A 20,711-nucleotide genomic window follows, 5' to 3' on the forward strand; every position below is an offset into this window, starting at 1 on the left:
CATGTGAAGGCCAACTTGAAATGAAAAGTAGTGAGAAGAATTAAATAAAATAACTCTGGCCTGTAAGATATCTAGTCTGAGTTAATGATAGCTGATTTCCTTAGTACTCCAGTACTATGACCACACTCCTCCCTCCAGATAAAAGCAACAGAGCTTCATAAGAAAAGACAACTCACCTTTCTTGAACTGCTAGTGCTTTTAGCATTAGGTAGAGGAGATAATTTTCTGGTTGAGATGAAAGCCAGAGAGTTGAACAAACGTTTCTTACCGTTAAGGATAATGCCATGCAAACAAAAGTGAACTTCTTGATATGTGTCGCTGTGACGGTGCTGTTGGTGTTCACCAATTTATTGCTGGGGTTATTCTAGGGTGAGAGAAAGAGATAACCAGCATTAGTTTGGCTCCAGACTACCAGGAGGCTGATGGCACCAGGGTCGTGTGTTAGACCTGAGTGTCTGTGCGCATGTATGTCTGTCTTTGCTTGTTTGCTTTTCAACTTAGAGCTTTCTGAGTACTTTGTACCATCACAGAATATTTTCCGCTTAAACTGAGAGCAACTGCTCCTATGGTCACTGAGGGCTGGATAATCTCCCTACTTTTCTAAGAAATAAGTCCTATTTAACAAATTGAAAAAGGGTGGTAGCTCTTTCTAAGGCAACTCTATGTGTTTTTTTTTTACCTTAGTTTAAAGTTCGTAGCATGTTTTCACAGGAAAAACAGGATTCCATTCCTTTTTACCACAGAGTGGTACCAAATCCGTACGCCAATGCAAGCACCCTTACTGATCCAATTAGACAAGTAGGTAATATAAACAAAGCTCCTGGAACAGCTGGCTCTGTTAATGCAGTTTAATGAACAGAACATAATTAGGACTATTAGATGTTCCACCTTGAACATGGGCTCTCTACTCACATGGCAGCAAAGTTTTATTTAAAACAACAACAAAAGCTTTCTTCCAAATGTCTATTATAACAAATGAAGCTGAAGATTTAAAATTGCCCTCAGGGAACACATAAAACCAGACTAAATGGTCTGTGAAAGGAGAGGATGTGATATCAAAAGCAGGGCACCATTAGGAGCCCTGTAGCAATAGGCTGTTTGGTCATCTATTGCATTTATCCTGGGGCTGTTTGAGATACACAGGTATGTGCCCACACTGATAAAAACTGTACCATGAGATGTAGTACAGCGTTTATTCATCCTTGACGTACCTCAGGTAGAACAGCAGTATCTGTCACACGGTCAGCCTCCTCTCCAGCGGTCACTCATAAGAGAGACCTAGGCAAACCTAAGGAGCCTAGGCAAACAGATCTTGGGCATGGACAAACCCAGTGTGAGCTCTGTGAAACGTACACCATTTCACACATACATTTGAGCAGATGGTGAAATTTTACAATTTAAAGCTTTTTGTGGTTTAGTGCAGTGATGGCACCTAGACAGCCCCATGCTCCTGCCAAAATACCTGCTTGGAAGCGTGGGTGCATGAGGATGCATGCAGGCAACCCAGACCCTAAAGCAGGAAGCTACTCCCATGTCTGCCCTTTTTGGGAACAGGTTATGAAAGCTCTCTGTAAACATTGTCTTTATGAGTCTATCCTCCTTTCTTGTGTTTCCGAAGAAATACTTTGTTCCTGTTAGCTTTACTGCATGTGAGGATGGGCCTTGCTTACATCACTCACCACTGCAAAGTGAACTCTGCTGATCATGGCTCAGCTTCCTAACAGGGCTCAAATAAGAGAGAGGAAAGAAAGCTCTCATTTGTTCCTATCTTGCTGCTGCTACCCGGCCCTTGTTCTACTCTGCCCTTTGCTCTAACTCTTGACCACATACTCTTCATTCCTATCCCTTTGCACACTGTTTAGTTCTTGGATCAAAAAACTGTGCGGATTATGGAGCAAAAAGAGTATCCGTACCCATCTATTAATCAGAAAAATGGCATTCACAAGTCCTCTCACAGTCGTTGCCGTTGCTCTGGATCAGATGTCACAGTCCACTAGGATTAATGGCAGCATCACCATAAAACAGCAAACAGAGGACAGAACTAGGATATCCCTGTTTTCTTTCAGCAAGTCAGTAGTAACCCTTAACCTGAGTGTACCTGCTCGGCCATGAGGCTGCTCTGGACACAGAGTCACACAAAGGACCGAAGAGGGACTATGCGACCTTCTTGCAAATGTGAACAGAGATAACCATTTCCCTGTGAAGACAAGAATCTGACTTCTCTGGCAGAGCCATCGAAGAGGGGGGTACTTTCTAGATCCCAAATCCCATCAGCCAGTTAAGGCAATGCAGCCTGCTTCTGACAGCCATCAGCATCACCAGCTTTCTGAGTAACTGACAAAAGAAAATGGAGTTTGCATGCATGGAAACTGTTTCAGCATCTGAAAATCACAACAGAGTCTTTACAGAGTCTGGAAATAAAAAGTGGTTCTGTCTGGACACTTCTGAAAAAGCCTTAGCTTAAGGAAACAAAGCTTTTGAAAGGCATGGTGACACGCAAATGACATGCGGCCAAGGGTAAAGCAATTCTCACAGCAATCTAAAGAAACCCACTGTGGGTTTCTGGTTTGGTCTTTATTGTCTGAAAGAAACGGTGGAGGCATTTGCACACATGGTTGCCAGGACAAGATACCCTTTATACTGCTGCTACCTCACTTAGTGTATTTTATGCCAAATTGCTCTTAAAACATGCAACTAAAATCCCCATTATATACTTTTTCGGCAGCTAGATAAATTGTACCTATCTGTGCCTTACCCTAGCTTTTTCTTCCTCACATTAGTTGCGCAAGAGCTCTGTAAGAAGCTTTTTAACTGAAATAAACAGACAAATCGTGGTCTAATCCTGCCACCGCTAAAGTTGTCAGAAAATCTTCCGCCAGCTAAATGAGACCTGGATTTAAGAGTCTAAACTGCTGTTAATCTTGCTTGGCAATAGTGCATTTGATTGTAGCTTATTGCAGATGAGGTTAGCAGCCCCTGTGTTTCCCGTCCCAAGCCATTTTTATCTTGGGGCTTATTGGTTTTGCATCTGCAGTTCCTTTTCAGCAGCATGACCTCTGAGAAAGCCTGCATGTTGTATTTTATCTGACAGGTCAATTTAGCTGTACACAGGCAGGTTAGGAAGTTATGACTGATTTGACTTTTCTTTGTTTTGTTTTGAAATTCTCCTGGGAAATATGGTGGATCATATCAAATGGGGCTTGCTTTGGTTAAGTATATCCCTGAGCAAGCAAACATTTTTCTCATCAGTATTTGGAACCAGAAAGTTCAGTTACTAATTGGTAAATAAAGGGAAGGAGAGGATCTGGCATTTGAATTAGAGTGTCAGAGGACAAGACTGTTCTTCGCACAACATATGGGCTAGTGAGTACACAAAATTAATTTGGTTATTTATTTACTCTGTGCTCAGTTCCAGGAGCAGTTCTTTCTTGCATTCTTATGTAATTACATGATTTGCCAAAAAAATCTTCACAGTCTTGGTCAGCTAAGTCAGTACTACTAAAATAATGTATGTTAACTGTGTTACTGTCAGTCTATGAAACAGCTATGTTAATAGTCTATTTGCTAAATATTAACATAAGCAAATGAACCCAAACCATTTAGAGAGATACCACAGAATCTGGTGCAGAGATGTGAGCTTGCTCACTCACTGATGGACACTTTGTGAGAAATCACTTAATTAGCTAAGTAGCTACATCATAGTGAATAAATGAGGACTTTTAATCCATAATAATACAGCACCCGTCTATTCAAAAGGTAGCTTAATACTTTGTAACACAGAACTAAGGTTAAAATCATAAATCAGACAACAGCTTGAAGCCACCAAAACCCAATTCTTTTTAACTAGGATTTTAAGAAAACTTATCAGTGGGACAAGTAACAACAGGCATTAAAAGCAAAAGCAACGAGAAGCAAAACATTAGATGGCCATTAATACAGCCCTATTTAATCTTTGGTTGGTTTATTTTTTAAAGAATCTGTTACACTTGATTATGGAGCCACGAACTAATTTTCTTCATATTTGTTTGGCAGAAATTCCTCTGACATCACTGAAGCCACCCCTAAATTAAAATGTTGCAACAGAGAGAAAGGGGAAGACCACGGATGTGAAACCACACGAAAGGTATTTATTACACCCCTAACATGGGCACTCACCTTGTCGAAAGCAGGGTATACTGCCCTGATCTCTGTCAGCCAGCCGTACGGCATGTGTCCCACAGGATACGTAGCTGTCAGAATCGCCACCGCCTATGAAACGAGACAGGGAAACATGAACTTCAGATCTTTGAACAGAACAGTTAAGCTAAGATAGGGTGCCATCTCCCACTGATATTACCACATTGACCTTGATGCAGTGAGAAACCAGGCAGGCGACTGGAAGCTCTTTGTTTCAGGAAGACCATCAAGAATGGCCATCATTTGGCCCGGCATTTTAAGCTTAGGAAATCTTTCGTCCCATGAAGCTACATTACTCAGCTTTGTTGTTTCACCATCACTCTGACGCTTAGGATCGTAGTTAACTTGAGCTGCTGTGTGCCCCTCAGCCAGCCAAATACCTCCCTCCCACATTGCTCTTGAGTTATTTCACCGACAGATACATGAGTAGCAGAATGCCTTACGGCTCATGGTAGCTTTGGATCATATTTCATAATTTTAATTTATATACATTTTACTTGGTTATTCGTAAGTAAAACAGTTTTAAGTCAGACAGACTACAAAACAGTGGGCCTCAGTGGCTGACTGACTTTGGACATCAAACTGACTGCTCTGGGGCAGGAGGCACTTAGGAGACAAAAAGCAGAAGCTCTCCCCACTTTGGTGCTCATCAATGAAAATCAGACAAAAATAATTCCAGATGACCATTTTTATCATGAGAAACAATTCACTGACTGCAATGTAAAACTAGGTGCTTTTGCACTTTCACAAGTACAGTCCAAAAGGTACATCAAAGACATAAATCCCCCCACTTATTAATGTATTAAAGATTTTGCTGATGTTTCTGCTATCTGAAGAAAAAGTCCAAATATATCTACTTCATGTCTTTCACGTAGGAAGGGTGTTTAGGGAGCAATTCCTGTGGCTGCTTGGAAATATGCTGTCACCCCAAGTTTTCTAGTCCTCAGAGCTGAAGTGTGCATGTGTACTGAGAAGTGCTCATCTCTCTCAATTCCAGAAATCAAAGTGTTTGACTGCCTTTTGTTTGCAAAACAGGTTCAGGTCCGTTACAATTCACCTAAATTCAGATTAATTTTACATCTGGCAATGGTAGTGTTAAGAAGACCTTTCTGAACTACTGCTGTCTCTGTTTCACTCCTAAACACTCAATGTACATTTTTCTTGGTTATCTGAACCCATTTTCCCATTCTAAATGTAATTGCTGTCTTTGCTTGGTTAAAAGATTTATACAAACACAGAACCATGTAGCAAGCTGATTCATTCCCTGTGCTGTTCAAAAAGAGGGGGGAAAGTAGTGACAGTCACAGAGAGGAAAAGAATGGGATAGATTCTTCCCTGCTAATAATAGCTTTAACAATGTTTAATGTACCTTGGAAAAGTAATTGGTTCAAAGAAAACAAACTGGAATTTGAAGACAGTACCCTTTTAATTGCACCCCCCCCCTTATTGTATTTTCAGCAGAATTACCATCTGTATGAAACCTAATTAGGTTAAATCAAATAAGGAATATAAAAGATATTTTGCTTATTTTCATGCTGAAGTCCAAAAAGACTGCAAAGACACAGTAACTGTTAAAGAAAATAGTATTTCACTACCACATTTTGATGTTAGATTCCACTTGGATTAAATCATTGACGTTTTTAGCAGTGATTTTTTTTCCAACTAGTTGGATCCCAAAATATGTGCATGAAAGCTTTCCTAAATGTCTGGAACCTGTGTTTGATAGGTGAAAAAGTCCCCCATCAAAGCCAACACCAAAAAAGGTACCCCAATCACTCTTAGCTGTGCTGGCAGTCCAAACAGAAGCAGCAGGAGTTGACCAGTGCAAGTGGACTTGCTGTCCTCATGAACGTGCTACAGCCTAGCCCTTCACAGGGACATCTTGCCCACATTAAAAAGTTGCTGATGGTATTTAACAGAGGACCTATAAAAATCCCTTGTATACTGATGCTCCAGACACTGATGTTATCCGTGTTGCCAGCACCTCCGTCTTCACAGGCAATTATTTCAGAAATCAGAGAAAGTTGAAATGTGACCATTACTGTTAGTGTAAAAAGCCCAGCAAACCACCAGCTACCACATGCATTTGGAGTCACCCTAATAGCAACAAAATGCAATAGGCTAGCCATGAAACATGATCCATCTAAAATCAAAAGTCACCAAGAAATGCAAAACTGATCTCTGCTAACCTGCTCTGGCTCCCCTTGCACTGAGACTGCTGTAAGACTGATCCCTGATTTACACATGTATAAGTGTTACGTTTCCTAAATTCTCTCCCCACAGCTGTTTATTTGCAGTCACTGGCAACTCCTGAGTGAATGAAATACACAGCATCGCATATGACAAATTAGCAGTGCTGAGAGAATGTGTGTGCGGCATCAACTGTTTGAATTTTCCTTTCCATTTAGTATATTACAGCTTTGTTTTTCCTATAGAAAAAAACATGAGATACGTGCTAATGACTATGGGGATCTAGACGTCCTCGCACCGAAGCTGACTGCAAAGGTCCCTCACACTTCTTAAGAGAACAGGTCAGCTCATGGTGAGCATCTGTGAAGGCTCTGCATTACAATCAGAAGTCTGGCTCCCATCAGCTTTTGGAGACTATCAGAGTAATCTGAAATACCTCAAGAGAAACAGGGTGCGTGTCATATCCCAACCAGGGGACAGATTTTTTTAATGTGCTTCCTCACATCTCTACCCTATTCTGTGTGATGCACTGACTGCTAACAGTAGGATCGTTTCACATCAGTTTGCCTATCCATAAATGCACATGGCATGAAACAGCAGAACATGGGACTATTGACAACTGTCCTAAAACCTCTGGGATCAGAATGCTCCAGAGCATATGTACCTATATGTAGAACACGAACACCTGGGATGCAGGAACTGCTCAGTGAAAAAAATTCTACTGGTCTTGTTGAGGGTGAGGTCCCACTAGGCCTGGCATAAACGCTCATGGTAAGAGTCCAAGCAGTCTTCTATTCAAGGACAAAAAGAGCACTAAAGAGAAATGTGCTTAGGACAATTATTTCTTGCCAGAACAGTTGAGAAGAAAAACACAGAGGCAACGCTTTGTAAATGGTTATTTGCAGTAATGGGGAGCACTGACTTTCTTACCTCTGTGGCTGCAGAACTGCCACCTAGGTCCCGGGAGACAAAAAGGTTGACAATGGGCCTACTTATTCGCTGAGTTGCCAAAATTAATGCCAAAGGCCACCAGAAACTCAGCATCTTCCTTATTGTAGCCTCTCCCTGCAACACATTGGAAAAAATAAAAAATAAAAAAAAAGTGGCTTTGGAAAGAAACATGCAGAACTGAACCAAAAACACAGAGAAAGGTTTTTTGCTTTTCCTACCCACTGTCAGTTTAGTATATTCAATTCAAAAGTTTTCAATAGCTGGAGCCTAAAATATTTTCACCTATGTTAGCAATACTAAATCCAAAGAAGCTGTATCATGGATCTCAATAAATAATTTATAAGGTGCATTATATTACCTGCATAATTCATTCTACCAGACAAAGATATGTGAACACCAATATGACATTTGAGGAAAAAGAGGAATTTTGAGACCTTCTTCCCTGTGAAATAAGGTGTCCACTTAGTTCATTCTGTGCTGGCTTACAGCACTAGAAGGAGAGAGCTCGGTACAGAGGTGCTCAGGAGACAGCACATCAATACCATGTGAAGCGTTGTCTCGTGCACCGTTGCTGGAATAGTTTCTACCATGCCTCTCTAAGTGAAATTTTTTTTCTCTGCAGGATGGAGCGAGGAGGCTCTTCATGCACAGTGGTTTAATACAGTATTATAACACAAAAAAAGAAGTTTAAAACTATTGAATTCAAAAAATGTGCAAAGTATTAAGACATACCCCCATTTCAGGCCCACTTCTGTCAGGAATGACATCATGTATGTTCCTGTAGTATCCGAGGCATAACGTGGTACATCGGACAAGTGCTCCCATGTATAAGGACAAGATTGGGATCAAGAGAGGCTCCCTGCACTCCAAGTGACTGTGAAGCAAAATGGCTACAAAAACAACCTGCAGGGCAAACGAATTAACGATTAGTAATTTGTCTGTCTGATGCTTCAGTGCTAACGTATCTCCTGTCTGACTCCAAGCTAGTCCATCTGAACCAACAACCCTGCGTGACTACAGCATCTGACTTTGAGCTTGTGGCATTTAGAAGCTTTCGTCGGGACACCCCCTGCATTTGTCATACAAATGAGAAGAACAAGAGTTAACATCATACAGAAGCTCTGTACTTGAAGGTATGGGCAGGTGTCAGACTAGGAGCCATAAATAGAAGAAGGTTAGCATGAAAGTCTGGCAAGGTCTGGCAGCAAGCATGTGGCTGAAGTGTCACCCTTCCCACGAGAGCGTGCTATTCTGATATACACTGAAGCTGGAGATGTGCTTCTAGGGTTAGCTCATAAACCCTACTTTTTTTTGGGGGGGGGGTGGACAGGGTGGGGCAGTGACAATTAAAAAGCCAGATGTTTTAAAGTATTCACTTCAGCATTTAGAAGCAGGAAGTCTTATGTCATCCTAATTTTCTACTTTTTTGAGTGAAATCTCAGGATTTCATCGTTCTTTCTTCAGCTGAGTGCCACATTGATGTAACTAAGATGGAAACCTTTGGGCTAATGAACAGCTCATAATTCATTCCTGTAAGATTAAATGTGCAATCCAGCAAATGCAAAGGAATCAATTAATATGGTATTATTTCCTTCCATTAAGTACAGAGCTGATGGCGTGCCTGTTAAATTCCAAAGGGATGGGGGGCACAACTGGGAACGAAATTGTGTTTTGTTCAATCAAGGATAATCCTGCCAGCACATGCTGGCATTCAAGTGAGTTACAAGAAGTACAAAACACATTGTTGAGGGGCAGGTTCTCTCCTTCACTGCTAGAGCTCAAGAAATACTTAAGAAAAATCACACTGTGTTAATGTTTATTAGGCAGGCCACACTGTTTATGAAGGTTTGCAAAATTGCTCTTTTCAACCCTACAAAAGAATTGTTTTCCAGTACAGAAGCCAGAAGCAAAGTCACAAAAAAGTGTGTATATGAAGCTACCCAAGAAGAATTAGCTACTGCCGGCGCACCTATTGCTTGTGTAGGGAGCAAATGTAGGTGTAGGGAGTTCCGGGGTATGGAGAATAACAACTTTTGGTCTTCTGGATTTGCTCTTGCTCTGTGCAGTATTTTGTTGAGAGAAGATAACAGGTGTCTTATTCTTCACAACCCTGGCACTCCACTCACCAACCACTGTGGAAAGGGCAGGTGTACCATGGCCAACATAAGAATTTGTTTCTGTATTTAGCTGTATATGACCCCACATGCACCTAGGGTCAGCAAACTTTGTAGGTCACGTCAGAACAAGAGCAGATCCTGAGGGCTAAGGTCATTTGCAGTAATTGGTATTATCTTCTGGGCTTTAGTGCAGTACTGTAGAGGGGCAGACCTATCAACCATAGAATAGCAGCTGACTGAATGTTTCAACCTGGTTTATGGTTTGCTCATATTTAGTGGGAGGAAAATGCTATGGAAAATTGAACTAAGTGCTGTTGACTTCATATTTCCTTTGATGTACTGTTATTATCCTCTTTCTTACCCAGTCATTAGACCATTCAGCTGGTAATGGCGCAGTACAGCAACTGTTTTACAGGTGCTGGGACTCTCCATTTTGTAATATTTTTATATATGCTTTCAATATATATATGCTGTATATTGTTTCTACAACACTGGCCATGAGCAATGTGTATGAATGCTGGTTTTTTAAGTGTGTCTAGTATAAACCAACAGGATATTTAACACCTCCCTCACAAATGAAAGTTCAAACAACATCTGGTCTGCTCTGCATCACCCAGGGGCTATGACCACAAATGTCTTCTGGTGCAGTTCTAAGCCATCACTTTTTGGACCAGTAACAAGAGCAGTGCCATACTGGCACTCAGAAGATGGCTTACACTACTGTATTTCACTGGATTACACAACATGTGCAAAACTAACAGGAGAACTGGAGAATCAAACCTTCACTTCCCCACCTACAAGCCCCACTCAGGATTTCAGTGCAACTATGCGAAGCGTGGGGGAGAATGCACATGAGGGAGAAAAGTCTCTTTCAAAGCAATCCATCAGCCCCAGGATTGGTAGCAGCCATCGCTCTCTTTGCCTGACCTTTCTTTTTCCCAGATGTATACGTGTATATGTAGCTTGTTTCTCATCCATTCTGAAACAGGGTTGTGGAGGTGCTGGAAGGCATGGCCCCAGCCCAAGCAATCCTGGTTCCCTTCTCCTGACATTGCCCTGGGACTGACTTGATCCGGTCAAGTGAGACCAGTCTAAACCACAACTGTCAGCAAACAGCCTCCACACGATGGGCAAACAGCCAGAGAACAGCACTCAAGATTAGTTCCTCTGGTGAGCTGTCCACGGCAGACAGAGAAGACAGTCTCTGTACAAAAGAGTCCCTGCTTAGGAAAGCACCTAGTCCATAACACAACAGAAACAGTGACTGCTGAGAGGAGTCATTACCTGAGCTATGACATCTGAGATGGAGGCACATCCCACTAGGAAACTGTACTTGTGTTTCAGCAGAATCCCAGCATGGGTCCATGCCTGAAAAAAGGCAGAGAAGAGTTTGGGAAGAGGTTATGATATTTGTAAAAGATTTCAGGTCCCAGAGTGCTGTTTTCTGGTTGTTACATTGTACACAAACAACTTCTAAAGCTCTTTTCCAAGAGAAGTACCTGGTGTGAACCTGGGCAAATGTTAAGTCAGTAATGCAGAGAAAGCACCGCTACATTTAGTTCCTCTTGGCCAGGGCTGACAGAATGGGAATAATCTTACAGACTGTATAGAAATTTCTGAGCAGATCTACTAAGAAACTGCCCGTTCTTCATAAAACAGATGCTGCATAAGATGGATTATCATACTAAATAATCCCAGGGAAAAAAATGTTTCTTCTCATTCACCAGTTGGATGCACCTCTGAAACGTAATATTCATTGGTCTGCTGAGTTATACTGAGTCCTGTCTGGAAAAGAAAACTTAATGATCCGACTCCTTTTTATTGTCAGCTACTCTTTCAAGCAGACAAAGTGGTAGAGAAAGTGGTGGAGGCATGCCGTGAGAAAGTTATCCTTTACCAGTTTTACACAGAAGTAGAGGCATTAAAGAGAGCTGCCATATTTTTATGTTGTGCAGGCCACAAGCAGTAAGCCTGGTGATCTGCGAAGCAGCAGCCCACCCCATGTGTTGCTCTCTTGCCCAAGCAGTATTTGAGATACACTGGACTTAGCTGTGCTTGCCAAAATTGACGGTAAGAAATATCTTTTCAACAAATTTGAGAAAATATTGAGATTGAGCTTATTCCTTGTGAGCTCTGCAAGTGATCTGGGAATGCATGGCAAAACCAACTCTTTCAGTACAAATTGGAATGAGAGGACACATACAGACAACCGGTGCAGCTCATCACAAGATGACCAGTGCTTTCCAGCATGCACATACAGTAACTCTAACAAGGCAGCTGAAGTTTTTTACATTTGTCATGATCTCTGGATGTTCAAAGTCCACCCAGATGCTTTTTCCAGGTAGTAGGAGATGATGTGTCCAGGTATATCCAGAGCTACTGCTTGCAAAGAACACATCTTCCTTCTGCACACCTCCAGTCTCCCATCAGGTAACAGACTTTGTGAACTAAGGTCACCAAAGAAAAAGAACAACATTAATACCAAAATTCAGTTCTGAATCAGGCACTCACCATGGCATCCATAAAAGGGAAGGCAGCAAGATAAAGGAAGGCCCTCCGAGTTTTACTTCCCACTGATTCATCCACATGGTGCAGCTTATTAATAATGTAATACCCCAAATCGCTATATGCTGTGGAGACACAAGAATAGGAATGAATAATACGGGTTACATATGGACTCTGGGTGAGATACTCGGAAGTACCTGAAAGACTGTGATGCCTAGCAGCTCAGACATGCATCCACTTAGCAAACAGCTGCAGGGGCTTCAGGATATTACAGCCTCACCAGCTGCTGTTTATGACTAAGGAGTGCTCTCAGGGTTCTTTTTCAAGTAACCTTTGGCAGTGGAGTGATAACAAATGGTTGGGTTGGGAGATGGGTATAGTAAGTGCCACATCTGTTTGCTAAATGAACCCACTGGTACTCCAGAACATCTACTGCTCTTTCATTGACTCAAGGCTTTGTTAGAAAAGCTGTTTTCGCCAGGCATTGTGTGTTTCATGGGATGAAATACCTTATAAATGCTAAAACCATCTATTGTCGTGACCTGTAAACCTGCCCAAAGCTGTAAAAGGATACTATGAATTGCAAAGGCATGCAACAAATCACACTCATTATGCCTAATGATCACCTCTGCTGGGACCTGTCAGGGCACTGTGCCTTCATTTTACAGTCTCTGGGCAGCCTCAACCCATCTTAGTTTCTTTCCTTATCTAGAGCCGGCAACCCAGGAGCCACAAGTCAGCAAAGGGCACGGCTGGAAATCAGGGGGTTGGCACTTCCGACTGCCAGTATGTTATTTTACCATCCTGTTTCAACCCAAGATGAGAATTTTTAGTGTTGGGCAACATGCCTCTTGCCATGTCTCTCTTCCCAAGGTGCTGGGTTGAAGACAGCATAGACTCAGGGACTCACCACACAGCTCTTTAAAGAATTGCTTACGTCTCTGTTAGTACCTGTGTTATCCAGCTGTTTTAATAACCCCAGAGTCCTCCCCATGACCGGGAATAATGAAGAGCTAGTTATGACTGGAGTCACTGAACTATGGTGACTTACATAATATGCACAGTTAAATAATCCTAATAGTTTTTAACCTTTTATAAACTATGTTCTAGACCAGCATATTCCTACTTAGTTTCCTCTATACACTTGTAATAGCTGTTAAAAAAAAGATTAAGTTGTAAAGTCAACCTTCCAACACAAGTCATGGCAGAACTACCTGTGCCTGGGACATGTTACCTCAGTTCTCTTCCACTTGTGTCTTTTCTATGATAATTATTTCAAATGTGAACATCTATCTGATTTTCCATTTATAACAACTCTATTATCATAGTACAGACCTTCATATAGGGTATTTCAGGAACGTTACCCTTTTCATGCATGGAGGTCACATAATCAGATCGACAAACGCTAACACTAGTCATCCAATCCAATCTTTTTAGCCTAAAATTACCTCTCTTCACTCATAAACAGTGTTTGCAAGCAATTAAAGAGGACTTTAAGTCATCATTGTTTTGTGATGGCTTAGGGATACAGCAGTTAGGTGGTTAACACGACTGAAAAGACTTTTTTCAGTCTGAACAAGACAGTGTAAATAACATAGTAAAATAGAAGGAGGTGGTATGACAGCACCAGGAACAGGCACGAGCTTCATTGCAGATAACCAGGACTGCCCAAAAGATGCTAAAATGTTAAAAACACAGCCTTTCCCTGTGCTGGTCCCTATATATATGTCTTTCATCTGAACAACAACTGTTAGATTCACAGTCTCCCAGTTCACCCTGTAATCCCCAAGTTGCTTAGCCATCCTCCTGAGGCACTCCCAGTCTTGTTTCCTCTTGAAGAGGGTTGGGGAAGAACTTTAAACCAGGACTCCAACCTTTGCTCAGTACAGGGAGGCCAGTTTAGTTCTTTAAGTTCATGTGCTTGTTGCAGTCCAGTCACACATCAAGCACACATTTTTATTTTTGCATGAATACCCATACACCAATTTTTGAAAAATCTCTGTTATGCAGGTAAGTCTTTGTGGAAAGCTGTTTTTATGGAAGGGCAGTACATAGAAGTTTCTGAATTGACTTATCTAAATGAAGGAGAAGAACTTTGGAAGGCACGTGAGGCAAGCTGACTGTGAAGGTCAGATTCGTCAAGCTGTCCCTCAGGTTCTGTTGAAGTTCTCCTGCACAAAAACTTAAAAACCGCTGCAGGAAACACACCAGCCCTATTGCCCACAGAGGCACTGACAGAATCAGAGTCCAGCTGCTGGGGAACCTGCTGCTGTGGAGGAGCCTCCGCCAGCGGCACAGTGCTGGGAAGACAGCGCGCCGCAGAAGTCACCCTCCGTGCTCTCCATGCACTTTACCTGCTTGGCTTCGTCTGCTTTAAATGAGACTTTTAAAGTATTTAGAAAGTGGTTAATAAGTAACTTTTTTGCATCTAAAAGCCACTGAGATGTTTAATTTTTTTTTTTTTTTTAAAGTTTACTATCACAGCAAAATTCACAGAATCAGAGGGGTCAGAGGCTGAACTACTCTCACTCCTAGAAACAGACAGTTCACCACAGGGTTATAGTTTATTGGCAGGGCACTCTCAAGGGACTTATACCACCACAGCCCACAGCACCACATTTTTAAGATTTCTAGGGATATCAACACGGTTCTCTGTAAGCTTTAAGATTCTTTTTTCTCTCCCTCATCTAAAAAAAAAAAAAGTCTAACTGCACTTTTTAATGTGATTTTGATTTTAGTACCATAATGGCTAAGTTTCAAAGCTAGTTTTAAAACAGCCAACTATTCCACATGTCAGTGAAAGGACACGATCACTTTTGCTGATGTCCATGAATGTTTCCATCCTCAGAAAGGACTCAGCAAGCTGAGATTTACTGACAAATATACAGGCATGTGTCTCTGAGCTGTGAATAAAGCAATTGCTGATGCAATTAGAACTTAACCTTGGCCAACCTTACAAACTTATTATGAAGCATGGTGCTAAATTAATAACACTGACAACAGAGCTACATGAATCTAAAGCAGATGGCTCTTCCCATTCCTTGCCTCATTTCAACCAGAGAAGTCCCCAACTCCAAGACAAGCTGCCTGTTTGCTCTCCTCTAATACCTCACTTATTTTCATGTGTCTATGGATTAGTTTTGCTACAGAATTTAGGCAGAAATTCTTGGTTTTGGCTTTTCCAGTTGAGTTTTAAGACCCAGAAGCTTTAGAAATGACACTGAAAACTGCATGCCTAATCAGATCTCGTCTTCCCTACAAAAAAAACCCTACACTGATTTCTCTAACAAGCCGATTCCTACCACATAAATTTCAGACATACTTAAAACAACTGAACACCCTCTTAATGATGCCAGCAGTCTCAAATAAATAGCTCTACCGTAGTCATTTTGGAGCTGTCTACTACCCAGCATGTTATACTTACATCATAAAGAAAACAAAAAGAAACCCTCATAGGAAGTGATACCATTTACTTCCAGACACAGAGCTACATATGTCAATATTAGCTTTACTGGACCAAAAAAAAAAAAAAAAAAAAAAAAATCCAAAAATCTGAAGCGTGTTCTTTTTAGATGTATTCCATTGTTATACTTTGCTGCCAGTGTTAGAAATGAACTTGGAGACTTGAGAAGTAAAAATCTATTCTGCTGCTTGACAGAAAGATGGCTGACATGGCCAAGACTGGTATTGATCAGGATTTTGTTCAGCTACGTTACTTGGGCAGATAGAAAAACGCCAATTTGGAAAAAAAAAAATAATTAAGTGGCAAATCTCCATTTGGAGATGGCACAGGGTACATAGATTTTGTTATGTCTTTGATTAGCCTGACTTAAAGCAGAAGCAAAAGGCTGTGTCCTCCTTGTGAAAGTCCAGATGATCACAGTGGTTTAGGTTTTATATTTTTTTTTACTCAGAGTAATAAATTAATTTAAAAAAAGAATAGCTTAGGAGCATCTCAATGCAGACTGATTACTGCAATCATCTTTTTCTGTGCTCAGCTCTGTTTCCAAAATTGCATTAGTCAATTTTCCCAAACCTATCAATGACCGTTGGTCTCTGAAATATCTTTAGGTAGGCCAACAACTCATAAGTCTCAAAATTAGCCTGTTTTAAGTAAAAAACAATCATTGCTATCCTAAAATCCACAAATTGGTCATAGGCTTTCTTCCTTCTTCCTTTGCCCTGAATACCTTGCTGATAAGAAACTGCTCCTGTTGTGGGAGAAGGGTTGGGGCAGCTGGGGAAGCATGTTACTGCTTTAGCAATGGCCATCTGAAGATGCTGAAGTAGGACACATTTTAATGAATAACATTTTATCATATTTTAGAAAGAAAAAAAAAACAAAAAGCAAGCCTGGATTATATTCTGATTTGTGTTTCTGTGCTGTCACCTTTTTCCAGTCCAAAACATTTAGTAGAAGCCAGTACAATGGGTACATCAGAACAAGACTGACTGGAAAAAATAGCTCGGGTTGTCATGAGCCACTCTGTAACTCCTAGTCTCTAGAAAATTCCAGTAGTGTTACACTGGAAGTGGTGAGATGACACTTATGTCTTCCTTTTCTTATGCAGATCTTTCATGTACATGCAGTGACCATGCATGTGGGAAGTTCAAAAAAACCAGTGGAATTAACTAGCAACTGCTGAAGTTTTCCCCTGTGCAACCTGCGCAGGGAGTGGCCATGCCCGCTAGCCTGTCAGTAATAAACTGGCACAAAACTATTCACTCATGTCTTGACCATCCAGTCTGCTATAGGTTTGCCTGGTTACTAAAGTTCCGACCTTTTTTCCCTGGTGATGACAAATGATCCAACATGTAGTTTTTAATCAGGTGCAGTGGGCACAAGTTAAGGATGGCTACTTAAGCAAAGAGGATGTTTCCCCAAAGTAACTTCTGCCTTGCCATTTCCAGAACCTCAGAGAGCTGTGGAAAATAATACTAATATGCAAAAGGAAGTAAGCTTTCTCAGTACCTTATTCCTCAGTAAACTAGTGAAAGGCTGAACAATGTTGTTTCATTGCCGAAGAAAATGTGCATATCTTTCATGACACTGCTGTTAAAAGGACCCACTTAGTACGGAGGGCTTACCAACACCACCATGAAATGCACTATGTTAGCATAATGTTATATAAATGATTTCTCTCCTCTGTCAAGCTGGCAACTTAGTAAGATGTCAAAAATATGCACAGACAGGCTTAGCCTCTTGAATCCCTTCTCTTACAGCCCCATATTCCCACCAAAAGCCAGTCTCTGAAATAATAAGATGCTTTAGACCCTGGCTACACAGCAAACATCCTACCAGGAGACCCTAACTGGTGGCCGTAGCTGCCCCCTAAACAGCACAGAGGAAGGAAGGCAGCATACTATCCGTTATTGCCTGACTGCAACTGAAACAGCGAATCCAGGAATACTGTACTGACAAGGTTTGCAACAGCCTTATAGGTGGGACGAGAATACGGTTTCAAATCCCTTTGGTCAAGGTCAACTTGTTTCTTGGTTCTTACTGCTACCTCTACCAAGGGAGTGATAAGAGCTGTTGGTGAGGACTTTGCCGGATGTTCATGGGAATGTGGTGGGGTGATGGCTTACGGACCCAGAGCTTGCAGCTGTGATTTCGAGTGGTTTGGCTCAGCTAGTCACTTGAGTTAGCCCCGGTGGGGAAGCAGTAGTGGGGAGCTGGTGCTGAAGTAATGAAGCATGAGTCAGGTGGGTGAAATGGTCTGTTTTTATATTTTAAACAAGCAGAGGCTGCTGTTTGTGAGGAGCTGTGTGTGCAGACTGCAAATAGTCTCTATCACAGTTGGAAATGTGGTGATTCATTGTGGTCACTGTGTTTCTACCACCACTTGTTTTCTTCCTTCTGACTTTCAGTACTCCTCATTTCACTGGGTTTTTTGTTCTCTGTTCCTTCCTGGGCTTCAACAGTTCATGGCAGACAGTCATGTCATCTTCCTTAGCCCCATAAACATGGCATGTGGAAGAAATTCAGTCCCCTGAGCGCTGTTTGTTTCTCTTTTTCATCTGCCGAGCATCGGTAACCTGTATTTGCGTCTCGGGTAGATAGCCTGTAACAGGCTTCCAGCTGCTGGGGAGTAGCTGCAAGTCCTAGAGGCTGCCTGTCTGTCACTGCACTCCTTCTCTTCCTCCTGCTAGGCAGGTTGTGCATCTGTGGGTCAGAGAAGAATAATCAGGATTTGAAACAGGTTCAAAGGAAACTTGGAACATAAAACTTGGCCACATCAGCCAGGCAATTGGTGCTAGAATCTGACTAACTCCGTTCTCTCAGGCACTCTGCCAGTCTCTGCTGTGGCCTTTGCATATTTTCAGGCATAGACAAGTTAAAATACTAAAAAATATTTTGCAGTCTTCAACCATAAGCAGCTGAAAGATTGTGTGAAGACCTTTAATTCAGGACTTTAAAGGATGGTAAGTACAGCCTTTCCTGCCCCCCCCCCAATATTCGCAGAGAGGGCATTTCAGAAGTTTTGAACTCAGCAGGGCTCTACTTCCAGGGAAAGGCAAGAAACTTGTCTGGCATGTTTTCCAATGGCTGCCCCAAACACCTCCCTTCAATAAGAACTCCCACATGGAAAATCCAGCTATCTCTTTCACCTGGAAATTTGATAGTTATACTTTGTATTTTCTTAAAATCTATTGTAGCTTAAAATAAAATGTTGGATGACTAGAAAATATTTCTTTATCCAGCTGGCAAAGCCACAAACTTTGACCAGCACTGGCAGGAAAACAAGTGAGCAACTACAAGAGCAGCTCTGGGGGCTGAAGAAACATTCCAAGCAAAGAAATACGAGAGTCAAACGTACAAATGGCCCAAAGTTTATAATACTGACTCAATAAAGCAGCCTCAACTGTAAACATATTGAGGAAGTGACCAATCGATGCCAGTAAATTAAATTAACTTGAATGCATGGATTCAGCTAATAAAATTAGGAACAGCTTATCCCTGGCACAGAGTTGTCATGGCTAGTGAGCTGTTACTGTAAGCATTTATGACGACTGTAACATGGAGTAAAGGTAAACAGCACCGGGCTGCCACATCAGTGGTTGGAGTAAAAGACATGGTGGTCAAACAAACTGGAGTGCCTGGGAGGAACATAAAGCTGGTGAATATAGCTGGCAGCTTGTTAAAGAAGAAGAGCAGGGGGTATTCGTATTTACCAGATGTCTTTGTACCTGCTTGGGCAGGAACTGAAATAGTCTAGTCTATCTAGTCTAGACTGTTCTATTCCATATGCTGACCGGCAGCATGTGCTGCTCTTGAGATACTAACAGACTGATAATGAATGGTGCCTCACTTCCAGGCCACTCTATAATTTCACAGCAATTCTGGATATTGCCATCACACTCACATTTCCTATCCTTCTGTGATGGAATGACCCCCTAGTGCTGCTCATCCAACTCAACCCTACTGCCTGTCAACCAACACATGCCTCCATAGGCCGTTTCATTACCTCCCTCCTCCCACGCTTAGAGCTCTCAGCTGTTAGGATTTTACCTGTTGAATGCAATGCACTCTCTGCTTCTTCCTCCAGCGTCTCCTGCTCCTCGTTGCTGGGGTCCAGAGGTTTCGGCTCTGCAGAATGAGCCAGAAGGTGCAGAGAATCTGGTGCAGTTCTTGGAGAGGATGAAGTTAAAGTTTTCCAGGTCACATGGCTGCTTCTTGCTGTGGCTGATGCTTGAGTTGATATCCAATTTCTCAGAAACTGGCAAATCCCGTGTCTGCCTTACTTTTTATGTTCAGTTCATATCTGCTTGTGTCTTGTCTTTGTTTCAGAGTACACTCAGGGAGCTGGTTTCAGTTTGGCACAAAGTGCTCTTAGTAACTACTTCTTCTCTTGCAGATTAATTATTCAACAGAAATGGATGATGACTAGCACTAGTAGAGAGTAATACCTGGTATTTTAATGAGGATGCTGGCACCTACTTGCTTAGAGTTTTGTACTGTGAGATAAGTAGCAAAGGGATAGGTACAGAGGGAGTACACTGACAATGCCACCAAGTCCTGACAAACAGCCCTACCAAGCACACCCTGAAGTCCTGCCAAACCCATTCGGGCAGATACTGTTAGTTGATCATCACTACCTAACAGCAGGACTTGAGCTATCAGCTTCGTGCCACCTGTCAACCTTGACAAAGTTTTGCTCACACACCTGACTGAAAGAGATCAGCAGCATGTTCTGCTGCCAGCCAGGAGAGCCCTGGGGTGGAATCTGCCACTTAACAACCTGTTCAAAAAGTAGTAAAAATTGCATGGATGGGCATGATACCAGCCCAAGAGATTTAATCTCTTTTGCATCTCCTGGTGAAATCTTAAGCCTACAGATTAATCAGTGTGAAGAACAGGTGAGGGAAACAAATTAAAAAACGTATTAATTAGACGTGAAGTGACCTTACCTATCAAGGTATGAAATACAGCAGCTACTGCGCCTGCCACAACCATGCATAAAACTGCTTTGGTCCTGTCTCGCTTGCTGTTCACAAACACCAGACCTACATTTTTGAAGTCACTCATCGGACCCGTGAAGAACTTCATGAGGGAGTATGCCAGCCCATAGCTGGCCAGCATTTCCACAGCATCTTCCTTGACGGCAGCGATACCTCTATTCAAGGCCTGTTGAAACACAGAAAAAGCAAATAATGTAGCACATGTGGAAGTGTACGAAAAAGAATCTTCTGCAGCTGGTTTCTGAAGGAACAAGCAAGTTCAGCGCTCATTATTTTCACCTCGAATTGGACCTTTTTTCTCTGGGTTCA

The 20,711-nt window shown here is 41.9% G+C and overlaps 1 protein-coding gene across 1 annotated transcript; it reads right to left on the reverse strand.

Annotated features, from left to right (window-relative positions):
• Positions 1-268: 268 nt before the first annotated feature.
• Positions 269-20,643, reverse strand: ANKH (ANKH inorganic pyrophosphate transport regulator; the record flags this gene model as incomplete). Its single annotated transcript, XM_010296847.1, has 7 exons — positions 269-364; positions 4,156-4,248; positions 7,297-7,431; positions 8,050-8,220; positions 10,719-10,802; positions 11,946-12,064; positions 20,352-20,643. Coding segments are annotated over 7 exons (990 nt in total), but the record flags the coding sequence as incomplete, so codon positions are not given.
• Positions 20,644-20,711: the final 68 nt, after the last annotated feature.

This window comes from Phaethon lepturus, unplaced genomic scaffold (genome assembly GCF_000687285.1).
Source record: "Phaethon lepturus isolate BGI_N335 unplaced genomic scaffold, ASM68728v1 scaffold33380, whole genome shotgun sequence".
Taxonomy (NCBI): Eukaryota; Metazoa; Chordata; class Aves; order Phaethontiformes; family Phaethontidae; genus Phaethon; species Phaethon lepturus.